This window comes from Clinocottus analis, unplaced genomic scaffold (genome assembly GCF_023055335.1).
Source record: "Clinocottus analis isolate CAN_PGR_092001 unplaced genomic scaffold, fCliAna1.0.p SCAF_16, whole genome shotgun sequence".
NCBI classification, from domain to species: domain Eukaryota; kingdom Metazoa; phylum Chordata; class Actinopteri; order Perciformes; family Cottidae; genus Clinocottus; species Clinocottus analis.
In genome coordinates, this window is record NW_027175887.1 from 15,357,070 (window position 1) to 15,380,372 (window position 23,303).

The window sequence follows — 23,303 nt, forward strand, 5'->3', positions numbered from 1 at the left end:
GTCAATTACATCAAATCTGCCACATCACTTGTCAAGTTTCATCTTACTGGATTTCAGATCTACGACTAAAATTATCTTAGAAAACATTTGACCTCTCAACCTCATAGAATAAAATATATATATATATATAATTTATATGACTTGCAAATTAGGACTTTAAATAACTACTTTCTTAAGAAAGTACTGATCCCACTGATTTTAACAATCTAAAAATAAATAATCAAAACACCAAACATTCAAGTTTTGCATGTATTCTTTGTTGCTAAATTAATTTCAGGGTTGATAACAAAATACAGAAAGCATAACTTAAAACAAGATTTTCTTTATTTGACAGTGAGAAGAGTGGCCAACAGCAGCCTTCCTGTTAGTCATAACTAAAACTTCTGGAACTGCTTCTTGGCGCCGGCAGCCTTCGTCACTTTGAGGACGTTGAACCTCACGATCTTGCTGAGCTGTTGGCACTCTCCAACGTCTCTGCAGAAACACAACATGTATATTAAACAGTGGCTAGGATACATCTGTTCAAGAATGAGCAGATAAAGCTGATTTGACCAGGAGGTGTAACACTAAGCTGCATCAGTGAGTGCCAAAGGCAGTTTTCGTCAGAGCTTCTAGAGCTTGGAAGACCATCGTGAGAAAACATCATTTGCAGCAAGTTATTAAATTTTTAGGCCAGATAAAACCACACGTACTGACATGTGGCCAACAGTCCTATATTAGGACAATTTGTTATAAGCAGTCAACTATGGGTAAACACAACTGCACTATTTTTCAAACTGTTTGCATAAAGCATTTGAACAGCGTAGTACCTGAAGCAAGGTGACAGCTGGAAGGAGATGTTCTTGTGCCTCTTAATGACCATCTGCAACCAGAACACGCTTCTTGTTCTGGACCATTTCCGATAAGCGTTCTCTGTCTGTGAAACAAGGACATCAAGTTTAACACGGCCACCGACTGGAAGCAAGATGCAGGGAGGAGGACAGTGACGTAGAGGACGATAGAGCCAAAAACATTCGAAAAGCAGCACATTTCATCATCGTTAATTTGTTTTACATTGTAGAGTCTCGCAAAACCAGGAAGCCGTAGTTTTGGCCGAAGCCTGAAGCATTCTGGGTGAAACAGACTCTTTAATCTGCGATGTCGTAAAATCCCCCAGACACACTTCCGTCAGGAGGAGGAACCGACTTCGCTCGCCATCATGTGATCTCTTACCGTACACATTGTCCTGGTCCCTCTTCAGGCCCTGGATGATCCCAGTGTAGGTCTCCGGGCAGCACTCAACCTGTTCAGGGAGTCCACCATGTCCTAGTCCGTCTGAACACAGAAACAAACACTTTAAACCTCATCCAGGACAAACAGTTGGATCAGTATATTTCAATTATTTAAAACAGAGCAAGTCAGGTGCGCCGAGTCAGACCAGACTACAGAAGGTGTCGTGTGGAGGTCTCAGATACTTGTGGTTGGGGTTTTCATCACAGTCAGCGTGGTGCATGTTTTTCATCAAGGACCAGCCACAGACACCTTTGAGCCAGTCTACCACCGGAGTCTACTTCACGGCGGTCTACACACTCTTTTACACAGAAAACTAAAATTTGACTGTTCAGTGTTTTTAATTTAAGCAGCAGTTAGCAGTGTAGTACCTGAAAACAGGTGGCAGATGGACAGATGTTCTTGTGCCTCTTCTCAAAGCGGTTGTAATTGTGGATGCAGTGCAGGTTGTCACAACTGATAACGACAGTCCTCGGCATCCTCATTTATCACCGCACCTGTAGACCAAACACACAGAAGGAATTTAAATACAAGTGAGTTTCAGACTGTTCGACGGACATTGCAGTAAACTCGCAATGCAAGTACCGTCAATAGCTTGGTAAAAATAAAATATGGTAGGTGTCACACAGTGCACATTGCTTTAAATGATTTAAAGCAACAGAGCAAGTCAGGTGGACCGACTCGGACCAGACTCCAGAAGGTGTCGTGTGGAGGTCTCAGATACTTGTGGTTGGGGTTTTCATCACAGTCAGCGTGGTGCATGTTTTTCATCAAGGACCAGCCACAGACACCTTTGAGCCAGTCTACCACCGGAGTCACCACGTCGCGACAGTCTACCCCCTCTTCCGGTCAAAAACTAAATATTCCATGTTTTTAATTAAAAGCATGTGAGCAACGTAGTACCTGAAGCAAGGTGACAGATTTTCTTGTGCCTCCTCTTAAAGTGGAGGAACTTGCGGATGTAATGCAGGTAGTCACGTCTGATAACGATGGTTCTCTGCATCTGCATTTATCGCCCCACCTGTAGACCAAACACACAGAAGGAATTTAAATACAAGTATGTTTTCAGAGTGTTCCATGGACATTGCAATGAAGTCTCAATGCGAGTGCCGTCAATAGCCTGGTAAAATAAAATATGGTAGGTGTCACAGTGCACATTGCTTTGCTCCAACACAATACGGTAATATTTGTAACTCTTGACTGCATCAGTCTTGCCTAAAAGGCACTATCGTCAGAACCCTGAAGGCTTGGAAGACCATCGTGAGAAAACATCATTTGCAGCCAACAAAGAACATTAACGCCAAATTATTCGACATTAGTTTGACTACTTTCTGAAAAATTAAAGTTACCTCTCTTGTGGTTATGAAGCCAAGCCCCACAAGTGTGTTAGCAGGCTTTTCCATGACACCATTTGCGACCAGAACACTCTTCTTGTTCTGGAAGATGGTGGGCTGTTTCTGATAAGCTTTCTCGATCTGTGAAACAAGGACAGCATCGACGTTAACATGGCCATCCACGTGCAGGGAAGACACAGCTAGCTACTTAACTCCGTCCGGCCTGACAAAGAGATGACTAGCGTTAGTTCAAGGTCGACTTCCTCTCAGGACTATAAACACTTCAAAAATGTGTAATGTATTAAAATGGAATTACCGTTAACAGTGTACAACAGGCAATGTTCTGCTAGAAGTTCATGCTAAGTGGTAGCAGGCTAAGCTATTCTAGTTAGCATTCCGGTTTAACGTGTCAGTTTAACGTTACAAGTTGGTATGCAGAACGGTAACAACAAAAAGCAAGATGCAAAACTATCTCTGAGGTTTAACACGGCTCGTGGTTGTATATGAAGACACGAAAAAAAAGGCACACCACGCGGTTTGTTCCTGAACGTACTTGCGCATCTGCCATCTTCGCCTGACGAGAGGGAAAGAGGCATAGCGGAGCGCGTGGCGGAAAGAAGACCGCGAGACACCGGAAGTGACGTGTGCACACACAAAAAAGGACGAAGCTTAAGAAATACACACGAATTATTTTTATATTGTTTTACGTTAGTTTACCAACTGATATATGTGTAATGTAAGTATTAAATTGTAAAAAGTAAAAAAAGTTGAAATTTTTTAAATTATGTGACGTCATCTTTGGAGCGTTTGCTAACTGTGTTCGCGTCACAAAACAATTAAAAAAAGTGAAAACTGTAATTGAAGAACACGTTTGGATCCGTGTCCTCTCAGACGACGGCTGCCTTCAAATATAAACTCCAACATGATAATTGTGTTCACAACAACAATAACGGTCCGTGTACGTTTCTTCGTTTTCCGTTTCAAACAAAAAATAAAACAAACGAACAAAACGTACACGGACCCTTTAGTTCACTGACATGCAGCGTCTGTGTTGGACTCAACTCAAACAAGTTATCTGTCGCCATCTGCTGGACAACTTTCAATCATTGGGAATTAATTGTGTGAATTGTAAAACATTGGGAGGCGCTGATGGGCCACTAAGCTGCTTGGAACAATAAAAAATAAATCAATGTTCCAGCAATTTTGAGTTTTTAAATAACAAATATTTCCTTTATTTCACTAGTTAAAATTTTTGCAGCCGAAGAAACTGTCAGTTTGATGTATCCTTTTTGCTAGTTACTAGCCATAATGCAATAGTTTCTAACAAAAAAGCCAAGTATTCAGATTTAACTACTTATTATAGAAAGACTAGTTATAACTTATATGGACATAAGTGAAAGAGACCTTTTCGTATTTACTAGCAAATTCTGGGCTTGACTTTGGTCTTGGTAGTGCTTGTAATTGGGCTGATTTAATACAATTATGTTGGACTGTCAGACAGCGGGTCAACAATTACATCATAGCTGGCACATCATTGTCATGTTTCATATCCAAGTAAAACTACAAGAAACATTGTACGGTTTTCTGATCACGACCGCATAGAAAATATAGATCCAGTTACACTTTGTCTCATTAAAATAGTTACATGACTTACAAATTAAGATTTTGAGCTATTACTTCAAGAATCCCCACTGATTTTAAAGACCGTCGAAAATAATCATAATACTAAAATAAAGTTTTTAATCCAGATGTTATGTTTCAAAGTCTTAATTATGTCTAGATTTAGTAAAACCGATCATTTCTCTATTCCAATGAGGACATCTATAAGTCCTGGTCACACTCACTCACTAATAAGTTCCAAACAAAAAAACAAGAGAACAGATGGTTAAGCGAATGTATTCTTTGGTGCCAAATTATTTTCAGGGTTGATAACAAATCACACAAAGCGTAATTTAAACAAGATTTTCTTTAATTGACAGCGAGAAGAGTGGCCAACAGCAGCCTTCCTGTTCACAGTCACACCTAAAACTTCTGGAACTGCTTCTTGGCGCCGGCAGCCTTCGTCACTTTGAGGACGTTGAACCTCACGGTCTTGCTGAGCGGTCGGCACTCTCCAACGGTGACAATGTCTCCAACTGTGACGTCTCTGCAGAAACATACAATATGTCAATAGGTGGTTGGGGTACATCTGTCCAAGACCAAGTCGATAAAGCCACGAGGTGTAACACTAAGCTGCATCAGTGAGTGCCAAAGGCAGTTTTCGTCAGAGCTTCTATAGGTTGGAAGACCATCGTGAGTAAAAGATTTGCAGCAAGTTATCAACTTTTTGGACCACATAAAACCACATGTACTGACATCTGGCCAACAGTCCTATATTAGGACCATTTGTTATATGCACTCAGCTACGGGTAAACACAACTGCACTATTTTTCAAACCATTTGCATAAAGCATGTGAGCAGCGTAGTACCTGAAGCAAGGTGACAGGTGGACGGAGATGTTCTTGTGCCTCTTCTCAAAGCGGTTGTACTTGCGGATGTAATGCAGGTAGTCACGTCTGATGACGATGGTCCTCTGCATCTTCATTTTGGTCACCACACCTGTAGACCAAACACACAGAATGAATTTAAATACAAGTTTTTTATAATTTTCCATGGACGTTGCAGGAAACTCTCAATCTTAAATAGGACTGCCACGCCAGTGCATCAGTATTGCCATTAGGCACTGTCGTCAGAACCCAGAGGGCTTGGAAGACCATCGTGAGAAAACATCATTTGCTGGACGGTGACAAGAAAAAGGAAATTCGATGTAAAGTTTGTCGCAAGTTACCCTGTAAAGACTGGTTCTGGCTTGGGTTGCTTCACCTGCACAAGGATATGTTGATTTGCAGTCAGGATAAATACTAACCCTGTGCTTAACAGTTCCAATTCAGACATCTATAATCAAAGTACCATGGTAGACATAGTAAAAAACGTAATGCTGGGATTCAGCTGATTTCACAGTCTCAAGACTTTAAGTGTCCCGTAAACCAAATGTCAAATCAAAGTGATCCCCAATATGTGTAAGAATCTTAGTTTACTTCATGTTAATTTGTTTGTAGGGTTATTATATTGTAGCAGAGTGTGTTGCTTAAATGACATGTTATGTTGCAGCGCCCCAAGCTAGTGCCAAAGGGCTAGTGTTTAATCACACAAGTGTTCAACTCACCAGAGAGGATACGGCCACGAATTGACACGTTTCCAGTAAAGGGGCATTTCTTGTCAATGTAAGTCCCGTCAATAGCCTGGTGAAAGCAAAAATATAACACGGTTAATGTCACACCGTGCACATTGCTTTGCTATAGACAAATATGGTTATATGTGCACTCTTGTGTGACTGCATCAGCATTGCCTAAAGGCACTATCGTCAGAACCCTGAAGGCTTGGAAGACCATCGTGAGAAAACATCAGTTGCAGCTAACATGAATGCCAAATTATTCTACATTAGTGTGGATACTTTTCTGAAATATTCAAGTTACCTCTCTTGGAGTTTTGAAGCCCAGACCCACACTTTTGTGGTAGCGGGGGAGCTTCTCCTTTACCTCCTTGCCACCATCTGCGACCAGAACACGCTTCTTGTTCTGGAAGATGGTAGGCTGTTTCTGATAAGCCTTCTCGGTCTGTGAAACAAGAACATCATCGACGTTAACATGGCCATCCACACTTTCACGCGCAGGGAAGACACAGCCACAAAACTCCGCCCGGCCTCGCAAGATCACTAACACTACTAGCTTTAGTTCAAGACCCACTTCCTCTAATTAGGACTAAAACACACGTTTAGACTTAACTGAAACTACACATCCATTAAAAAAATGTTTATTGGGAATGTATTAAAAGGGAATGAATGTTAACAGTGTATACAAAGCAATGTTCTGCTAGAAGTTAATGTTAAGTGGTCGCAGGCTAAGCTATCCTTGTTAGCATCCCGGCTAGTTTATCGTTACACGAGGGTATGCAGAACGGCAATAACAAAAAAGCCAGATGTAAACTTCTCTGTGGTTTAAAATGACTCGTGGTTGTGTATGATGACCACGTAAGGGAACATAATTAATATAGCCCGCTAGATGTGTTTATTTAATCGTAAAAATGTCGATTTAAATTCACCACGCCGTTTTTCTGAACGTACTTGTGCATCCGCCATCTTTGCTGCCGAGTCGGAAAGAGGCCTAATGGTGCGCGCGCCGGACGGAAGACAGCGAGACACGGGAAGTGACGTGTCCACACACAAAAAGGGCGAGGCAAAAAAAATACACACATTTGTTTTATATCGTTTTACGTTACTTTAACAACTAATAAACTTGTAATCTAAGTATTACATTGTATGATAATAAATAATAATAACTAAATAATGTCTTCTACTATCGGTCCCGTCGGGTGTTAGAAGATGAGCTCATCTGAAAACCAGTTACCGCAGATATAATTTTGTCACATGACTATACGGAAGCGCGCTGCGCGAGCGATCTAAACAGACAACAAGATGGCATCACACCCGGGAGGAGGCGATCAAGGTAACAGCTAGCATCCGCAATATGTTTTCTAATTAAATCGACTGTGACAGCGTCGCTAATAGTGTGCCAGAGAAAGATAATATCACACATAAACAATTAACTTTTTGTTTGGTGCCTGTAGCGCGTTTTCTTGCTAGCTAACCTAACCAAATGTTAGCCGTTACGCTGCTCCGTTGGTATAGCGTTTGGTGGTTAGCTCGATTAGCCGATAGCTTTTACAAGAGTGAGTTAGCAAATATGTGTGAACAAAACCGAAACAAACACACCGGGAGACTATCGATATGTCGTTCAACTCAGAAAACGTTAAAAGTCTACCGGGCTCTCGGGCTCGGGACACGTCAAATATCTTGAAGCCACAACACTAACTTCAACAAAATTGACTTAATGTTAGCCCAATTAACTTAGCTAACAACTTGCGATACCAGACTATATATGAGGTTCTGGCTTTGTCTAGCGTGACTACAAATGTTCCAGACACAGCGGATATAAAGAGGAAAGCACGGGGGAGTAAACACAAGGTTAACCACGAATAATCAACAACATGTTAAGCTTTCTCTTACGTTATTTCAAGTGTGGCTACTGTAAACTGTGGCATCATGTTCAGATTTGAAGTGTGGCACATATTCTTTTATTTCAAATTTGAGATAAGTGGTTGTAAAACGGTATCGGGATGATTTAACGCTGACCTTTGTCTTACAGGCAATAACAAAGACCAGATACTGGAACTGGGAACTGTTTTGTTGAAAGAGTGAGTATGAAGTTCCCAGTTGGGCCCCTCGTGAGTGAACAAAGTCAAGATCATACTTTATTACTGTTTTGTGTCTCCCTGTGTAGTTTCATCTATGAGCGGGTTCAGCGACACGGAGATGGCAATACTGCCCTGTCCAGGGCACATCTGGATGGAGTAGAGCTGAGTGACCCCAACCACAAGAAGCTGGCCCAGTGCCTGCAGCAGATTGGAGATGAGTTGGATGGAAATGTCGAGCTGCAAAAGTGAGCGCACCTGCCTATGTGTCAGTGTGTTTTCCCCAGTGTAATCGGCCTGTCCCTAATCACTAAATGTTGTTTTTCCTCCAGAATGATAAACAACTCTTCGCTCAGTCCCACAAAAGATATGTTCATGAAAGTCGCCATTGAGATCTTTTCAGATGGAAAATTCAACTGGGGCAGGGTGGTTGCACTGTTCTACTTCGCCTGTCGACTCGTCATCAAAGTGAGTTCAGACGTATCTGTATTGCGGAATGGCAAAGACCTGACCAACGTCTGAAGCGTCTCCCTTTTCACTCATTCTCAGGCTCTTGTGACCCAAGTTCCTGACATCATCAGAACAATAATCACCTGGACGATGGACTACCTCCGGGAAAATGTGATCAACTGGATCAGGGAGCAAGGTGGCTGGGTAAGAAGCTAGCTATCAAACCCATCATTTATAAGTAAATACGCTTCCGCTCCTGATTGCTTGCATGGCTAATATTTGTGTCTGTCGTTTGTGATTTTTAAAAAAATTTTTAGGAGGGTATTCGATCCCACTTGGGCACACCCACATGGCAGACGGTGGGAGTTTTCCTGGCCGGTGTTCTCACCACTGTTTTAGTCATTCGCAAGATGTGAGGAGTTTGTGATGAGCAGACGTGTGAAAGATGGAAGGAAGGAGTACGCCTGAGGTTCATGGGGACGGGAGCAAGAGCATCTGAATGTGAGCAGGAAGAAGTTACGGCAGAGTGGACAAGTTGTCCAGGAAGAGCTTGTATTTGTACACGAAGGGCCACTCTTCGTTTCTGTCTCCCGTTTATTTCCAAGGACCGGGAGTCAGACTGAACGCATTGTCGCACCCATAATCCCAACGCCACTGAGGAAGAGGGCGGAGCATGATTACATGCACAAAGCGTGTGGGGGAGGGGGAGTTGAGGTGAAGAGTTTGACAACATGAACAGGGAATGCCTTTTTATGTAATTTATTTTTTACTCTGTATCGACATACAAAAAAAAAAGTAATTGCATTCTCTTATCTGCCCTGAAGGATGCATGGAGCAAAGTCTTTCACGTCAATTTTTTTTTTCGGTTGGTTTCATTATTTCATTTTTGTTCCACTCAGATTGCTTCTCTGATCTTCCCACTCTCTCCATCCGCCTCATCAGGGTGCTACAGAATCCATTTTCATATGTATTTGTGAGTGTCAACTGGTGTAAATCTGCAACGGTCCGATGGCAATGTTGGAGGCTGGTCACATCTCAGCGAGTTAAGAACAGCTATTTCTTACAAACAATTATTTGATTTGGCAGAAAGACGACGTAGACGAAGACAAATCTCATCTACAATAATATTTGGGCTCAAATAATCCCCCTTGAATGCACAGCTCAACCTTATTTTTAGTGGATAACGTTAAGTGCCACAACAGGGATTTATGTACAAAGTTATGTTTACATTCAACATGAACCATCATACAGTAAGACAGTCACACGATCTCAGCAAAATCCTGTGCAACATTTAATCATATGCTCCTTTTGGGCGTTTCGACCAGCATTGTGACCTTAATGTGGTTCCCACTTTAAAAAAAACAACCCTGCGTGTTGTTTGTGGTGCGAGTGAAGCGACATCTGGTGACATTTCCTGTTGTCGATGTAAGATGAACTGCAGACACAGACGGCACCGGGTTGCTCGCCGATGCTTACCTCTCGTCACACAAAGTACTGTACGTCTACTGGCGCTATTCAAACTGCAATCTTATCTACACAGCAAACAGCTTTTTATACATTCTTGTTTGTCAGTGCCTTGGTGTTTTTTTTTACTCTGGAATCACTTTGATAAATCTCAAAATTTTCACTGTTTTCTATCACATTTGTAAAGCTGAAAATTAGTCTTCAGTCCCCCTGAATATCATTTTTTGCTGTGATCTGATTATCTGATGTAATATGAGAAATAAATCTTTTAATGCTGACTGTCGCTTTGTGTGATACGTGAAGGAACCAGGTTATTTAATGGGTTTGATGTTGCACCACTATAAAGATTAAACTGATCTTTACACACATGACACTCAACTTGTCTGATGCTTGCATGGCAGTAGAGTTGTTTAACTATTTAGTATTGGAGTGATATCTATAAAATATGTCTTCAGGGAGGTATAAAATGTGAATTTGGTAATTTTCTGCTCAACAAACAAAATCACAATTAACACACAGCTAAGTTTATATTATAACCTGTTGAAAGTGTTTTCAAACTCTTTTAAAAGTGGTCAGGGTTCATAAAGTGAGAAGTATTAATACTCTTAAGTTATTGTAATGGTTTGACATTACACGGTGAACATACAGCTGGAGGACAGTGCCGGTGTAAAGGTCAAGAGATTCAACCTCTAGGGCTCAAGAATGTCAGCTTCAAATGTCATGGGAATCCAGGCATTGCTGTCGGCAACTTTCAACTGTTAAATTGTGATGTTCGTGGTTTTTTGGAGGGGGATTTCTGTTCTCACAGTGGCGATAAATGAAAGGTCAGGAGGTCGTCAAAGAGTGATTTACTGTATCACATATGATGACAATTTGACCACTAGTTCTCTGCAGACTCAAGTCCATCAGACTGAAACACGGTTCAGATGGTATTTATACCGCAATTATACTGCAATTAAATGTAACGTCATACACATTTATAACCTTAGGATGCAGCAGAAATGTTCTTAGTCACTGTGAGTGAATGAATACTGTGATATAGACCGGACCGTGAATAAGTGAGATCAATAAGTATCACACGCTGCATGGTTGCCAACGTCTGTTTATTGACTTACCACACATGCAATAAGAAAGGCAGTATCACAGTGAACCAAAGAAGCTCAGTACAGCGACAAGTTTTTAAAAAAACGGCACATCCGCGCCCCGTTACGGCATTTAAAACATGACACGTGTGCTTAAGACCCAGGAAGTACTGGTGGATTTATTTTTGGCCCATGTAAAAAAAGCACCTCGCACACTGAGACCAAACTAACGGCTACAGAAGGCCGCGTGTGCGGGACGGCCGAGGAGAGCCTCTATCTGGTCTCCAGCACTCCGTCTCGGATCCTCCACCTCCAGGCCGGGCTGAAGTCGGGGGCGGGGACGCAGCTGAGCTCCAGACCGGACTCCTGCACCTCCTCATCGTGAGCAACCTGCTGCCCCCGCTGGGTCTCCAGGGTGAAAACCCTCTCTGTGATCTGAAAAAAGGAGCACACATCAGCATTAAACAGCTGTCATCTTGCTTTTTTAGAAACAAAAACACTGTGTGTGTGTGTGTGTGTGTGTGTGTAAGTGTGTGTGTGTGTGTGTGCTCACCTGATCACTGATTCCAGTGGCGATGTGGCCCACCTTGACGCGCCGCGTCTCCCTGATGCAGATGCTCTTCCTGTTGAAGTCTCTGATGCAGACGTCCACCCCTGAGCCAATCACAGAGCAGAGAGGAGCACATTTACAGTTTGCTGCGACACTAAGTTAAGATCAGATAAGATAATTTATTAGTCCCTCAGTGAGGAAATTACAGGATTACAGCAGCACTGCTCACAAGTAAGTAAAGATAAAAATCAAGTAACATAAATAAACAGTAGAACAGTAGTAAAACAACATTAAAACTTAACAGTAAGAAGAATATTAAATATACAGATGGAATAAAAGATGTGTCTAAAAGTACTTGAACATACTTAAACGTAATGGATTTTGCAGCAGGAGATGAATTAAAGTGATCACAAGTGTTCATAGTGCTCAAACAGGTTTAAAAAAAGAAAAGAAGAGAGATATGGTTAATGTTTTATCTCACCTTCGAAACAGCAGGGCGGTGGCAGCTGCGTGTGACTCAGCAAATCCAGACTGGAAACCTGCACGTCTGGCTGGCTGCTGTAGGAGAAGACGCCGGAGCTGAAGTCGTCTCCTGGACTCAGAGACCAGCGGCCGGAGTCCTGGAAGAAGGGGTTGGGGAAAAAAAGAGGAAGCTGGATGAACAACCAAAGAAGGTTTAAATAATACATTTGATAAAAGTCTGGAAATGTCTTCTTCTGTGACGGCTATCAAAGTGACGGCTAAACTGACACCTGGCAGACCGGAGATGTACTCGTAATAAACCCGTGATTGCTGGGTCACCTTTTTGTCCCACGGCTCCCAGGTGGAGTACGGGTCACTGCTGAGACACGACAGGAGCTGCTCCTGCATCTCGGCAGGGTGGAGCTGGGACAGACTGCTCAGGTAGAAATCTGCGAAACGAGCAGGAGGTGAAATGATGAGCGGAGATCGAACATTAAACAGAAGAGAAGCGGCGCTCTGAGGTGGGAGGGGCCTCACCTCGCTCCAGTTTACGCAGCTCCAGTTCAGGCACGGTGGTGATCTTGTTGCCCCTCTTGCAGCTCGGCTCGGGGATCAGCGGTCGCGGGCAGAAGAAGGACGAGTCTCGCTTTGACTCGTCGTCGGCGCCGCGGTCGTCCTCCGGTTCCTCCGCCCTGCCGCCCGCTGGGATCCCTTTCTTCACAGACTCTTGACGCTCATCCTCACAGTTCACGCTGCCGTTGAAAGGTTCCAGGCGGTCCGGAGGTTTGGCGGCGATATAGAGGGGCTCCGTGTACGACCCCCTCACTGGACTGGTGAGTCCTCCCACTGCAGCCACGCAAACACAAAACCACGAGCCTTCACTGACAGAGGACGATGATGCATTCAGTGTCACTAAAAATAGTATTTTTTTTCATATTTTTGTATTTACAGTCAATAGAGTCATGAACACCAAAGGGAAAACAATGAATCGCTCTCCTCCGACTGCCTCCTCCGTTTACAAACAGTCTACCAGATGCTACGAGCCATTAGCTCGCCAACTTGTGCCTTCATCATTTTAGTTATCAACTGCTCCCCCCGGCAGACAAATGTGATGTTTTTAGCCCCGGGGATTTTGTTTGCACATCTGCCCTCAGTTGTGCAGACAGTTTCCACCTTTCAGAGTCTTTCTATTGTCCTAAAATGAGACTGGAATTGAGCGTCAGTCCCAGACGAGACAGCAAAACTCCATTCTCTTTTTTTAGTAAAGGTGCAAAAGCAACTTTAAAGTGGGGCGACAATATATATTTATGTCCCTGTTCATGAATTGTCTGGATGCCCCTCTTGCACTGCAGGCGTTGTTACCTTCTCTCAGAGCTCTGACAGTTTTTCCTTTAAGTTCGCACGCTGACGCCCTCTTGGCCGGATCCTTCTGAAGTCCCGCCTTGAGGACTTCCGCTGTGAGAGGGCTGCAGCCGGGTGGGATCTCCCTCAGCGGCGGCGGCTCGTTGGCAATCTGTTACCATCGCAAAGAGACGGACTCGGGTCAAAAGGCTGAACATCCGCCGCGACAAAAAAAAACGGCGACGTTGGTGTCAGCGTGTCACTGTGAGGCGTACCTTCAGGTAAAGTCTACAGGTGTAGTATCTGGTCCACGGCTGACACGCATTGAGCATGTGCAGTAACATACAGCAGCTGCTCCACACATCTGCTTTGGCTCCGCGGGGTTCCCCTTTCACGATCTCGGGGGCCATGTGGGTCTCTGTGCCCTTCAGATCTGCATCGAATTACATCGGGAAAACCGTGAAATGAGACACACGGGAGAGGATGGGGGGGTGGATCCATTTCCTCCTCCCTAACTGAATCGCAATAGAGTTACACGGTGTTTACCTTTGGATCCGCTGAGGCTTTGTCCCCCATTGTCGAGTCTCTCCGCGTGTCCGAAGTCACACAGGAAGGTGTCTCTCCCGTCCTCCGACAGCAACACATTGTCAGCTGTGTGTGTGGGGGGGGGGGGATAAAAAACAAGCCAGAGTCAGTTAATCCGCTGCATTACCGCTGATTTCCATGACTTGTGCTGTGTAGTTTGTGGATGACATAATTAGAAACAGGGCAGCTGTGGATGGACACAAAGCAGCCCTCCACATAAAAGGGGCAAAAATAAGAGGGAGATATGACGTCACCGAGAGACAGCTGCTGCAGAAAACACTTTAATGAGGAATGAATGTGGCGCAACGCAGCAAACGGACACCAGGGGGCGCCTGAGCCGCGACGGCAGCATCGTGTGTTGGCTTCCTGTTTCAGTCTTCTCTTCCTCTAACTCAGTTCTCATTTTAGTTTTTCTTTTTCCTTCTTCCTTTTAGTTTTTAACTTCTTTCCACTTCATTTTCACCTTCTGCTTTCTTTCTTTATGTCACTTTGTTCTCTCGCCTCTCTCTCTCTCTCTCTCTCGCTAACTACTTCCTGCCCCTCGTCCCATCCCCCCGCTCGGTTTCGTTCTCCCTTTTTTTCTTCTCTCGCTCTCCTGATTCTGCGCTCATGCGCCGCCTCTAAAAGATCAGCGGTGAGTCACACTGTGGGAAATTCCCAGCCCGTCGTCTTCACTGTGGCAGTCTGGTTTCACAACACAGGTGCAGAGGATCAAATCCACTGTATCTGTGACACTTGTGTTCCACGCAACAGCTGCACACAAAGACACAAAATCCTACGATGAGAACTAATTAGAAAACTGACTTATCCTCCCTCTCTCTCTGTGTTTTTGTTTTCCACTAGCAAGCAACCACTAACAAGTAAAAGCTGACACATTGAGTTTGACTGTTTATTGTGTGTTTGTTTTTTTGAAGGGGGAGGTTAAAATCTGTTTGTTGCATTTCAGGAATGCATTTTTTTGTTGTTTCATATTTTGTATATTACAATTACATCGTCTAAATTGATAATAACAAGTACATGCTAATTCAAATTATTCAGAAAATCAAATTATTTTGCACGTAAGTTCTTAATACTTTGGTATTTATCAACTGTGTACAGCTCAACCAAGTGCTCGACTACTTGTTATCAACATACCAGAAGACATGCTGCCATGTGATTGATATATATATATGTATATATATATATATTGTCATAGAGACATTCAATTACCTCCCAAGCCCTACACACCATGGCCCATGTTGAGCACTTTTCAAGAGAGTTCGAATCAGTTTTCCTCACGGCATCTCCATCCGTGTTTTGACTTTTCAGTATCACGTTTAGAAGAATTTATAACGTATGTAAGCATAACATACCTTTAATGTCTAGATGCACCACTTTTTTCTTGCGTAGGTACTCCAGCGCTGTCAGGATTTGCGAGTGGTAGTGGAGACTCAGGTCCTCTGGCAGCCGGCCGCGCTCCGCTATCAGCTGGCCCAAAGAGCCTGCAATAACAGACAAGTTCAGACCGGGACAAACACTGAGAGATACATGGTGTCCATACTGACTGATGCGCATTGTCTGATTCAACTATTCCTTTTCATTACAGCCTGGAAGTTTGCTGACAAAGGAAACGTGTGATGTCTGTCGTTGTGTTTATCGAGCAGGCGTCTCCCGTCGTAACACTTCAAAAGGGAAGCTCAACAGTCACTTCGGGCCTCCCGGAACCACCCACTTCAAGCATCTGTTTTTCTCAAATCTTCATCGCTCTCATGTGTTTGCACTTAACGAACCGCGTCAACATCAGCAGAAAGAGAGGCGTGAGGCTTGTTTACCAGATTTGTGGTCCATGATGAGGACAACGTTCGGCCCCTCTCGGACCACTCCAAAGAGCTCCACCACACGAGGAGATCTGAGGGCGCTCCACGCACCCACCTCCTCACTGCTGAACCTCTTCAGGGCGATCTAGTGAGGAAAAAGGCGAGAGGGGGGGGAGGGGGCGAGAGCGTGAGCACACTTCAAAACCAGACGGGAAACAAAATCGAACAAAAATGGGACCCCGTTACCTTTTTGACAGCGAATTTGAAGCCCGTGTTGACATCTTGAGCGCTGTGCACTTCCCCGTAGGAGCCCTCCTTGATGAACTGTGTGAGGACGTACTCGCTCCCCTCCTTGTACTCGGAGTCCACGGGCTGGATTTTCTGACGAAAGAAGAGGAAGTTAGTTTCGGCGAAGCAAGACACACGGAGAGCAGACGGACGTGAAGCAGGAGCGTACTTCGTTGTAGAAGATGATTCCCTCGGTGCCGACAGAGTCGGCCGCCGAGCGCTCCTCTTCCTCCTCCCTCACGTCCCTCTCCACGTCTTTGAAAAAGGGCCCCGCGTAGCACGGGTCCCCCTGACTGACGCTGCCCCGGAGGCCGGCGAGAGCCAGATAACAGTCCCCCAGGCTGCTCAGGGAGTCCGAGTCGCTGTCCCGCCCGTAGGAATGGAGGCTGGAGAGGGGCCCGCGGACCGGGTCCCCCCAGGTGAGGGGTGAGTGGCCGGAGCCCGTGTCGTAGATTTGCCGGCCGTAGGGGGAAGGCCCCGCGTCCTGCTGCTCGGAGCTTTCAAAGCTGCTGCTGCTGCTGCAGCGAGAAGCGCTGAGGTCGCTTCTCCCGCCAAGGGACGACTCATCCTACGGGGACACAAGCGAAGAAAGCGTGGCGGGGTCAGACTCCACGGTGTTTACATTCTCAGGACAGCTTGCTCGAGGAGATCTAAAGCTCTCAAGGCCGTGAGGGGCGGCGGCGGCGGAATTCGCCGATTCACTTTCCACGACACAGGAAAGCTGCGTGGGAATGTCAAGAATGTGGCACACTGGAAAACAGGAAAACAACTGCAATCCCTCTCACTTGTGTTGAGGAGACAAGTTTTCCTTCATGTATTTTTTTCATACGTGAGACTCAAATGGGATGTGGAGAATAACTGGAGTTCTTACCAGGACCCGGACCAGAGAACTTCCACTCTCCTGCTCGGGGACGCCGGAGCGCATTCGGTGCCTGTGCCGCTGCCGCTCCTTCTTCTTCTCCAGTTTTTTCCTGCCCTTGCGCTTCTGTCTCTTCCTGGTCTTCTTCCTCGGGGCGAGCTGTGCCGGCGAGCCGCTCGGCTCCTGGCTGCAGGCCGCGGTCGGCCACGCCACATTGTTGTGGTCTGAGGGAAGACTGAAGTGCGAATACGACGCGTGTCAAAATTTGGCATTAGAGAGAACACCTGAAACTGACAGGGAGCGTGAAATGCAGACGCGATGAGGTCAAACCTGCTGGTGAAGCAGTTCGGGGAGGGAAAAAAGGAGCGTTCGAAGCAGGATGGACTAAACTCTTGGGAGTCCTGGGTTTCACCTGAGGAGAGCACAGTGTGTTAGACCCAGCCCAGACAGGTGCTTATTCTATTATGCAGGAAAAAGAAAAATCAAAAAGACATATTTACATTCAGCTTGGGCAATGAAGGTCGAGGTCTTCAGTGGCATTTCACCCACTTGCTCTGCGGTCCCATGTGTCAGGAGTTTATTTATCAAAGGGCTGAGGCAGGCGATGTAGCCCATTTTGCTGTCCTTCTTCCCCTCTTCCTCCTCCTCCTCCTCCGCCTCCTGGTGCGCGGCCGAGCAGGACGGGTAGGACCCCTTTGGCTCGGCTTTGGGCGACCCGGAGAAGGGCGCCGTGGAGTTGAAAATCCTTTGCCTCACCGCCATTTCAACTGCTGGATCTAGAGGCGAGAAGCAGAACATCACAGCGAGCGACCGATGAGTCAAGCGCTTTGTCATCAGCCGTCAAATGTCAAATCAGTAATGTTTGTAATTATCTCTGATCATTTCGGCCGGAAGCAACTCTTTTTTCTGAGTGTCTGAAGACAACTTGATCAAAAACTTTTGTAGATTAACGGAGTTGACGAGATGTTGCCGTGATGAAAGTTCATAATAAGGCTGCAAATGTATCCGCAGATTCATGTCTTGATTAATCCTTTGATCTATAAAAATTCCCTTTGTTGTTTCCCACAACCCAAGTGGACGTCTTCAAATGTCACGTTCTGTCCAACGGATATTCAGCTGAAATGAAATCCTCACTGGCAGCTGGAACCAGCGAAACATCTGCGTTTTTGCTTCAATAAATTATCAAAATTGTTGGCGATTAAAGTTCTATGTAATCGGCTTATTGCTGCAGCTCTAGTTCACATTATTGTATATTCTCCAGCAGCAATCATTGGGAATTGCGTGCATCTCCTTTACTAACAACATTTAGCGACAAGTCATCCAACACAATATCGCTGCAACGCGTCCATGAGTCACATAAACGACTAAACCGTTATATTGTCAACTTTCTGCTTCCGAAAACTGCTTTCCCATAATGCAACAACAGACCTATTCACGATCTGATCACGTCGGCATTACGATGCTCAAAAAGAGGAAAAACTGGTCATTGACAAGTCATCCAAAGACAAGTCTTATTTTCGAGTTAAAAGCAGGACTTTTATTGATTTATTTGGTTTTCATTTGATCCTAAATCTAGTTCCTAATCTTCTGTTTGCTCACTTTTAATCGGCTAAAACGTTTGTTTAGTTATTTCCACGTTTACCAGGTAAATACACACACCGCAGTGGAGCACTGGCAGGCTTTGTACACAGGAACTCGGCTTCGTTACAGGTTGGTTTTGACGTTCAACGCGGTCCCTGTGTCAAGTGCTTTCGGGGTGGCAACGATGATCACTTGAAGTGAAACTTTGCGGTGGGCAGATGAGACCGGAAACTCAACCCTGGCCTTGTTTTGACAGTTGCAACTTGTGTCGTTAAACTCAGAGGAAGTCGACTGCAGCGCGTTTGGCACAGCCGCGCTACATTTACAACCCCCGGTTTTGCACGATTGCCTGCAGATGGAGGTCAAAGTCGTCACGATATGCACGCGTGTAAAATCAGACGCGCTCTTTCCTCTCGGCACGGGGTCACATCGTGCGTTCACGCAGTTTGAAAGGCACAAAATACACAGTTGCGGCGCGTCGCATCGGTGCGTCCGTCGCATCTTACCTGCAGCTTTTGACTCTTTCTGCACATAAACATTCTAGATATAACCTCCGTGCCGAAATCAATCCTGATATCTCTGCTCGGCTGCCAAAAACATCTCCCCAGTTAATTCAGCTCGTTCCCGCTCTTGACCATACAAACGCAGCACGACAAGTACAGACCATCCGACATCAAACCATAATCAAATTTCAATGAAGGCTGTTTTGCTGGTGCCGTTACCTGGTGAGTGCCGACTTCATGCCCTGCAGGACTGTCTACACGTAGCGATTCAACTGTCACTTCCTTCTTGAGTCGCTTCGACTCAGCGCGGTGTTAACACCACACCCCGAGGACTTTACGTGGAAAGGAAATAGAGAAAACCCCAGTGCAATAAACACAACCACAAAAACAACTCTCTATGTGTGTGTGTGTGTGTGTGTGTGTGTGTGTGTGTGTGTGCGTGTGTGTGTGTGTGTGTGCGTGTGTGTGTGTGGCAGAGGGGCGTGTAAACGTACCGACAGATGCCAGGCTGAATTGCGCTCTCTCTATCTCTCTCTCTCTATCTCTCTCTCTCTCTCTCTCTCTCCTGTGTGTCCGTGCTGAGCGAACCTGTCCTCTACATTAGTGAAACAAGGCGCTGTGTTCGTCTGCCTCGTCGTTCATGTCCTGACTCTCTGTGACGTCTCACGACTCAGTCGCTTCGGCTCGGCTCATCGCTGGCTGTCTGCCAACCCTGGGGGAGGAGGAGGAGCTTACTGACAAGGACTTATGGGAAATCCATCTCCACTTCCCCATATTCCTCCCTCCCTCCCTCCAACAGGGTTCGCTCTTCCCTTTGACTGACTAGAAGATAAAATGTTTGGTTAAGCTTTTGATGACCAGCTGTGACCTGCAGGCAGTTAAACAACAACAACTATGTCAAGATAAACTCAGGGTTTCACTCAGTAGTGAACGTGGCCGTCGCAGCGTGACATCGAAGTCAAATAAAAAAGGCAGAAGAGGGTTCAAACAAGATGTTTTCGAACCCAGAAGCAGGACACAAGTGTCCTGGCGCTCACACACACAATACTAAAAGGAATGCAGAGGAGTTTTGTGACCTCTCATGTGCTCTGATTTCCTAATGAGCGTGTGCGCCCCGGAGCCAATGTCCGACACACTGTGTCCGCGACACGACATGTCGTAAAGCAACTGATATCTGATATTATGAGGATCTCGTAGAGAAGCTTTTTGTGATTTAGGGAGCGGGCGTGTGAGCTGTCGCTTTTCTCCTGTCGTCCCTCTGAAGTAATCTCGCTGGCTTTTCTTCTTCAAAACAACTTGCTCATATAATAAAAAAAAAAACCCGCCTCAGCACACAGGAAATCTAGAACACCACTTGAGAGGCGACGGCGCGAACCAAGAACGCGGCGCTCAACGCCAGTCGCCCCGGCGTGAACTGCTATCATGGCAACAGTATCTCCGAAACGCTGACAGGATTAGGCTGAAGCGGTAAAAAGTTTTAGTTCGCACGACTGATTCCAAACTTTTCTGGAAAAGAAGTCGTGCGGCAGATTTCTTACAGCTGTGACTCTCAAATCCCAAACGTCATCAAAAGATACAGCCTATGAATCCGTCTGCCATAGAGGATTGAATATCTTTAGTTTGACCAAACACGACATTTGTATGGTTTTTATGACTTATGATTTATGTTTTTTATCTTTTTATGATATGTCATCCTGAGCTGTTGGGAATGTATTTAATTTTTTTTCTCCATTTGCTGCCATTTTAAGGTTAAGACCAAACCATTAAATCAGAAAAATAATTGGAGGATTAATCAATTAAGAACATCATCATTAGTTGCAGCTCCAGTTAAGTCTGTCAAATATCAGAAGAAATAGTCAGAAAAAGGAAATATACATTCCCTACAGTAATAGCTACACATTCTTTGTTTTGTCTGAAAATATTAAATTAAAAAAGATAAAAAATAATAAAGTAAGCAGCAATTGAAAAACTTCAATTAATGAATGTTAGTCTTCTTTTTCTAACTTGAACAGGAAGTGAATCGTCGCAACTTTAGAGACACAAGATATCATGCGTTGGACTACTTAAGATTGTCCACATGTATCTAATAAGTACGGTAAGTACACAGACATACATCCTAGTACACACACACACACACACACACACACACACACACACACACACACACACATACATATATATATATATATATTGAGGTACCATCAATTTGAATCTAGTTCAATGCGGAGCTGAACTCCACATACAGCCACTAGCTATATTGAGCCGACTTCTGCTGCACACCCACACAGATTAATGAAATTCCAAAGCCTTTAGTAAGGACAGGGAAAAGGGTCTCAACCTGAAGTCGGCCACAGAAAACACACAGCCGAGCATTCCTCCAGGGAAACGCAGGCTTTTTTTCTCAGGAAAGTGTTTCAGACCTGGACTACATAAGTCCAGAGCACTTAAGAAAACATGATGTGTCTCTTTTTACTTCCTCTTTTTCTTGTTTCTCCCTTGTAGTTAATCATTGGATTAATGATTAACTATAATAAAGAAAATATGTGTCATTGCACTAGCCTGAGTCTTCTGTTCCCAACATTGTATGCAAATCTTCATTTGGCTTGTTGTGTTTTGTACATTACGTTAAGAAAATGTAGGCTGTACGCATTTTGTCTATTTTATATTAAAGTTAAAGATAATTTATTAGGGTTTGAACTGTTAATCTGACAAAACAAGAAATTTGAAGGCTTCCACTTGAACTTTGAGACATTATAAAGCACATTTCTCACAATTTTCTGACAGTTCATAGTCAAAAGAAGTATTGATTAATCCAGCAATTAGTCTCTGCAGATGAATCAATCATGAAAATACACCTTAATTGTCAACATACATATTTTCAGAAGCATGAATGCCCTCTAATATTACTATTGTGAATGCTAGGACATGATGTGAAATAGCATTTTCTGATACCAAAGAAGAAGAAAAAGCATATTTAACTTTAAATCTGGCCTTCATTATACACATTGTGTGTTATGTTCCACTATGTGGTAAACTATAGTGTAGTAGTGTTCACCCTAATGTAGTGAAACGTTAGTGCAGCGTGGAGAAGCAGCAGGACTTACACTCAAAATATAGTTACATCACCTGGCATACATCTGAGGAGATATGAGCCAATAATGCCGTAATGTTGAATATGTCAACTAGGCAGGAACGAGCAGATAATGGCATGACTTATGTAAAGAATAGGCGACATGAAACGTATTGTTATGGGAACTCCTCGATACAGTTAGTAATAACACATTTCCTTTGTTTTTTAGGTATTACATGAGTACACACTAATTGTAACATGCTAAGTTTATCTTCAGACTATTACTACTGTTCTGAAAGTTACACAGACGACTTAAACATCCACCAAAAGTCAGTGGCGCTGGACAAAAAGGACAAAGGGTTGTTTTAATCGGAGACATCTGGCTTCAACGGGCTAAGAAATGTCATAACTTCCTTGTAGATTCAGCGCCATTTCACATGAAACTTAGGTCACCTTTGTCGTTCGTGAAGAAGTCGGGACTTTAGAAAGTCGTCGTCTCAAATGAGATTAGAAAGACGGGGCTCATACAACTAGAGAAACTATTGTATTTCACCATAAATGCACTGTAGATGTTTTACTTACCGAGCTTCCAATTAGTAGGCGTCGGCCGATGGCGATCAGTTCAGTGTTTAGCGAGGATTACGATTTCCGGTTTTCTTTTCAAAGTAACTCTTATATTCCCTCACTTGTACAACAAAGGTATCCAAATGCTATGAGAGACAATCTATTTGTCACTATTATTATTATTCATAATATTTGTTTACTTTAAATAATCGTTTAGTGCTACTTGAATACTAGAAAGATTTTTTTTGAAAACGACAGTTATGCTTTTATTTTGAAGCTGAAATGTTCGGACTTCCTGTAAGCGCCTCGCAGAGAAAGTGTGAAAACTGAAGTGGCTGAAACGCTTTCAAAGCCCAGCGCTGTCATAAATATACAAATTACCCACTTTAATCCATGCTAAAGTATAATTTTGATTTATGTTGTAGTACTTTTTAAATGTGTTTCTGTCTCATGTAATATGCCTCCATGTTTTCTTCTAGTAGTTGCTTCCTGCCTGGTCCTACAATGATAGATATGTTAGACTGGGCTATATAGATGTAAATGTAATGTAACACATACTGTATACCTCTTCAACATATGAGTAGCTGTACTGACACCGATTCACCACAAGATGGCGTCATAAACTACTGACAAAGGGCATTGCTGTATTATTGTCTTCTGACGTTATAGATTGCCTAATGGTAATCATACTGTAATGGGATTACATTCATGTGCTGGTTTGCTAATATAAAACGTCACAACCTAACCTAACATAACATACAATGGTTTCAATGGGCTCTGCTTCGTTAACCCACAAGTTATAACCAGACAGTGGCA

The 23,303-nt window shown here is 44.0% G+C and overlaps 3 protein-coding genes, 1 long non-coding RNA gene and 5 other non-coding genes across 13 annotated transcripts; 1 reads left to right on the forward strand and 8 right to left on the reverse strand.

The window, feature by feature from the left end:
- Positions 1 to 511: 511 nt before the first annotated feature.
- Positions 512 to 3,197, reverse strand: LOC137786757 (uncharacterized). 3 transcript variants are annotated; one of them, XR_011077599.1, is made up of 5 exons: positions 3,157 to 3,197; positions 2,619 to 2,744; positions 2,173 to 2,290; positions 1,641 to 1,766; positions 512 to 1,314 (listed from the first exon to the last, which is right to left on the reverse strand). It is a non-coding gene; the product is annotated as an uncharacterized lncRNA (long non-coding RNA). The 3 variants fall into 3 exon arrangements; XR_011077601.1 differs by having other exon boundaries at positions 3,133 to 3,169; XR_011077600.1 differs by lacking the exon at positions 3,157 to 3,197 and adding an exon at positions 2,920 to 3,118.
- LOC137787265 (small nucleolar RNA SNORD35) lies at positions 568 to 651 on the reverse strand. Its single transcript, XR_011077623.1, has one exon. It is a non-coding gene; the product is annotated as a small nucleolar RNA SNORD35 (small nucleolar RNA).
- Positions 1,053 to 1,189, reverse strand: LOC137787276 (small nucleolar RNA SNORA79). The gene has a single exon (XR_011077634.1). It is a non-coding gene; the product is annotated as a small nucleolar RNA SNORA79 (small nucleolar RNA).
- LOC137787264 (small nucleolar RNA SNORD35) lies at positions 2,466 to 2,549 on the reverse strand. The gene has a single exon (XR_011077622.1). It is a non-coding gene; the product is annotated as a small nucleolar RNA SNORD35 (small nucleolar RNA).
- Positions 3,198 to 4,554: 1,357 nt separating the features above from the next.
- On the reverse strand, positions 4,555 to 6,823 carry rps11 (ribosomal protein S11). Its single transcript, XM_068578518.1, has 5 exons — positions 6,766 to 6,823; positions 6,119 to 6,259; positions 5,809 to 5,884; positions 5,072 to 5,201; positions 4,555 to 4,749 (listed from the first exon to the last, which is right to left on the reverse strand). The coding sequence occupies exons 1-5, from the start codon at positions 6,778 to 6,780 to the stop codon at positions 4,626 to 4,628; spliced, it is 486 nt and encodes a 161-aa protein (XP_068434619.1). The 5' UTR covers positions 6,781 to 6,823; the 3' UTR covers positions 4,555 to 4,625.
- LOC137787282 (small nucleolar RNA SNORD35) lies at positions 5,298 to 5,380 on the reverse strand. The gene has a single exon (XR_011077640.1). It is a non-coding gene; the product is annotated as a small nucleolar RNA SNORD35 (small nucleolar RNA).
- Positions 5,973 to 6,055, reverse strand: LOC137787281 (small nucleolar RNA SNORD35). The gene has a single exon (XR_011077639.1). It is a non-coding gene; the product is annotated as a small nucleolar RNA SNORD35 (small nucleolar RNA).
- A 234-nt stretch (positions 6,824 to 7,057) lies between the features above and the next one.
- Positions 7,058 to 10,111, forward strand: baxa (BCL2 associated X, apoptosis regulator a). The gene is made up of 6 exons (XM_068579497.1): positions 7,058 to 7,147; positions 7,847 to 7,895; positions 7,982 to 8,140; positions 8,225 to 8,360; positions 8,442 to 8,546; positions 8,660 to 10,111. Exons 1-6 carry the CDS (start codon positions 7,117 to 7,119, stop codon positions 8,756 to 8,758), a joined length of 579 nt encoding a protein of 192 aa, XP_068435598.1. The 5' UTR covers positions 7,058 to 7,116; the 3' UTR covers positions 8,759 to 10,111.
- Positions 10,112 to 10,891: 780 nt separating this feature from the next.
- map3k14a (mitogen-activated protein kinase kinase kinase 14a) lies at positions 10,892 to 22,599 on the reverse strand. Of its 3 annotated transcripts, XM_068579619.1 has the most exons (18): positions 22,506 to 22,599; positions 19,348 to 19,565; positions 19,073 to 19,185; positions 17,270 to 17,545; positions 17,100 to 17,181; positions 16,782 to 17,004; positions 16,080 to 16,478; positions 15,869 to 16,003; positions 15,638 to 15,767; positions 15,179 to 15,307; positions 13,788 to 13,892; positions 13,517 to 13,674; positions 13,263 to 13,413; positions 12,438 to 12,746; positions 12,240 to 12,349; positions 11,920 to 12,058; positions 11,442 to 11,542; positions 10,892 to 11,323 (listed from the first exon to the last, which is right to left on the reverse strand). In XM_068579619.1, the coding sequence occupies exons 4-18, from the start codon at positions 17,529 to 17,531 to the stop codon at positions 11,162 to 11,164; spliced, it is 2,595 nt and encodes an 864-aa protein (XP_068435720.1). In that variant the 5' UTR covers positions 17,532 to 17,545; positions 19,073 to 19,185; positions 19,348 to 19,565; positions 22,506 to 22,599; the 3' UTR covers positions 10,892 to 11,161. The 3 variants fall into 3 exon arrangements, with proteins under 3 accessions (XP_068435720.1, XP_068435721.1, XP_068435722.1); XM_068579620.1 differs by lacking the exon at positions 19,073 to 19,185; XM_068579621.1 differs by lacking the exons at positions 19,073 to 19,185; positions 19,348 to 19,565 and having other exon boundaries at positions 22,506 to 22,542.
- Positions 22,600 to 23,303: the final 704 nt, after the last annotated feature.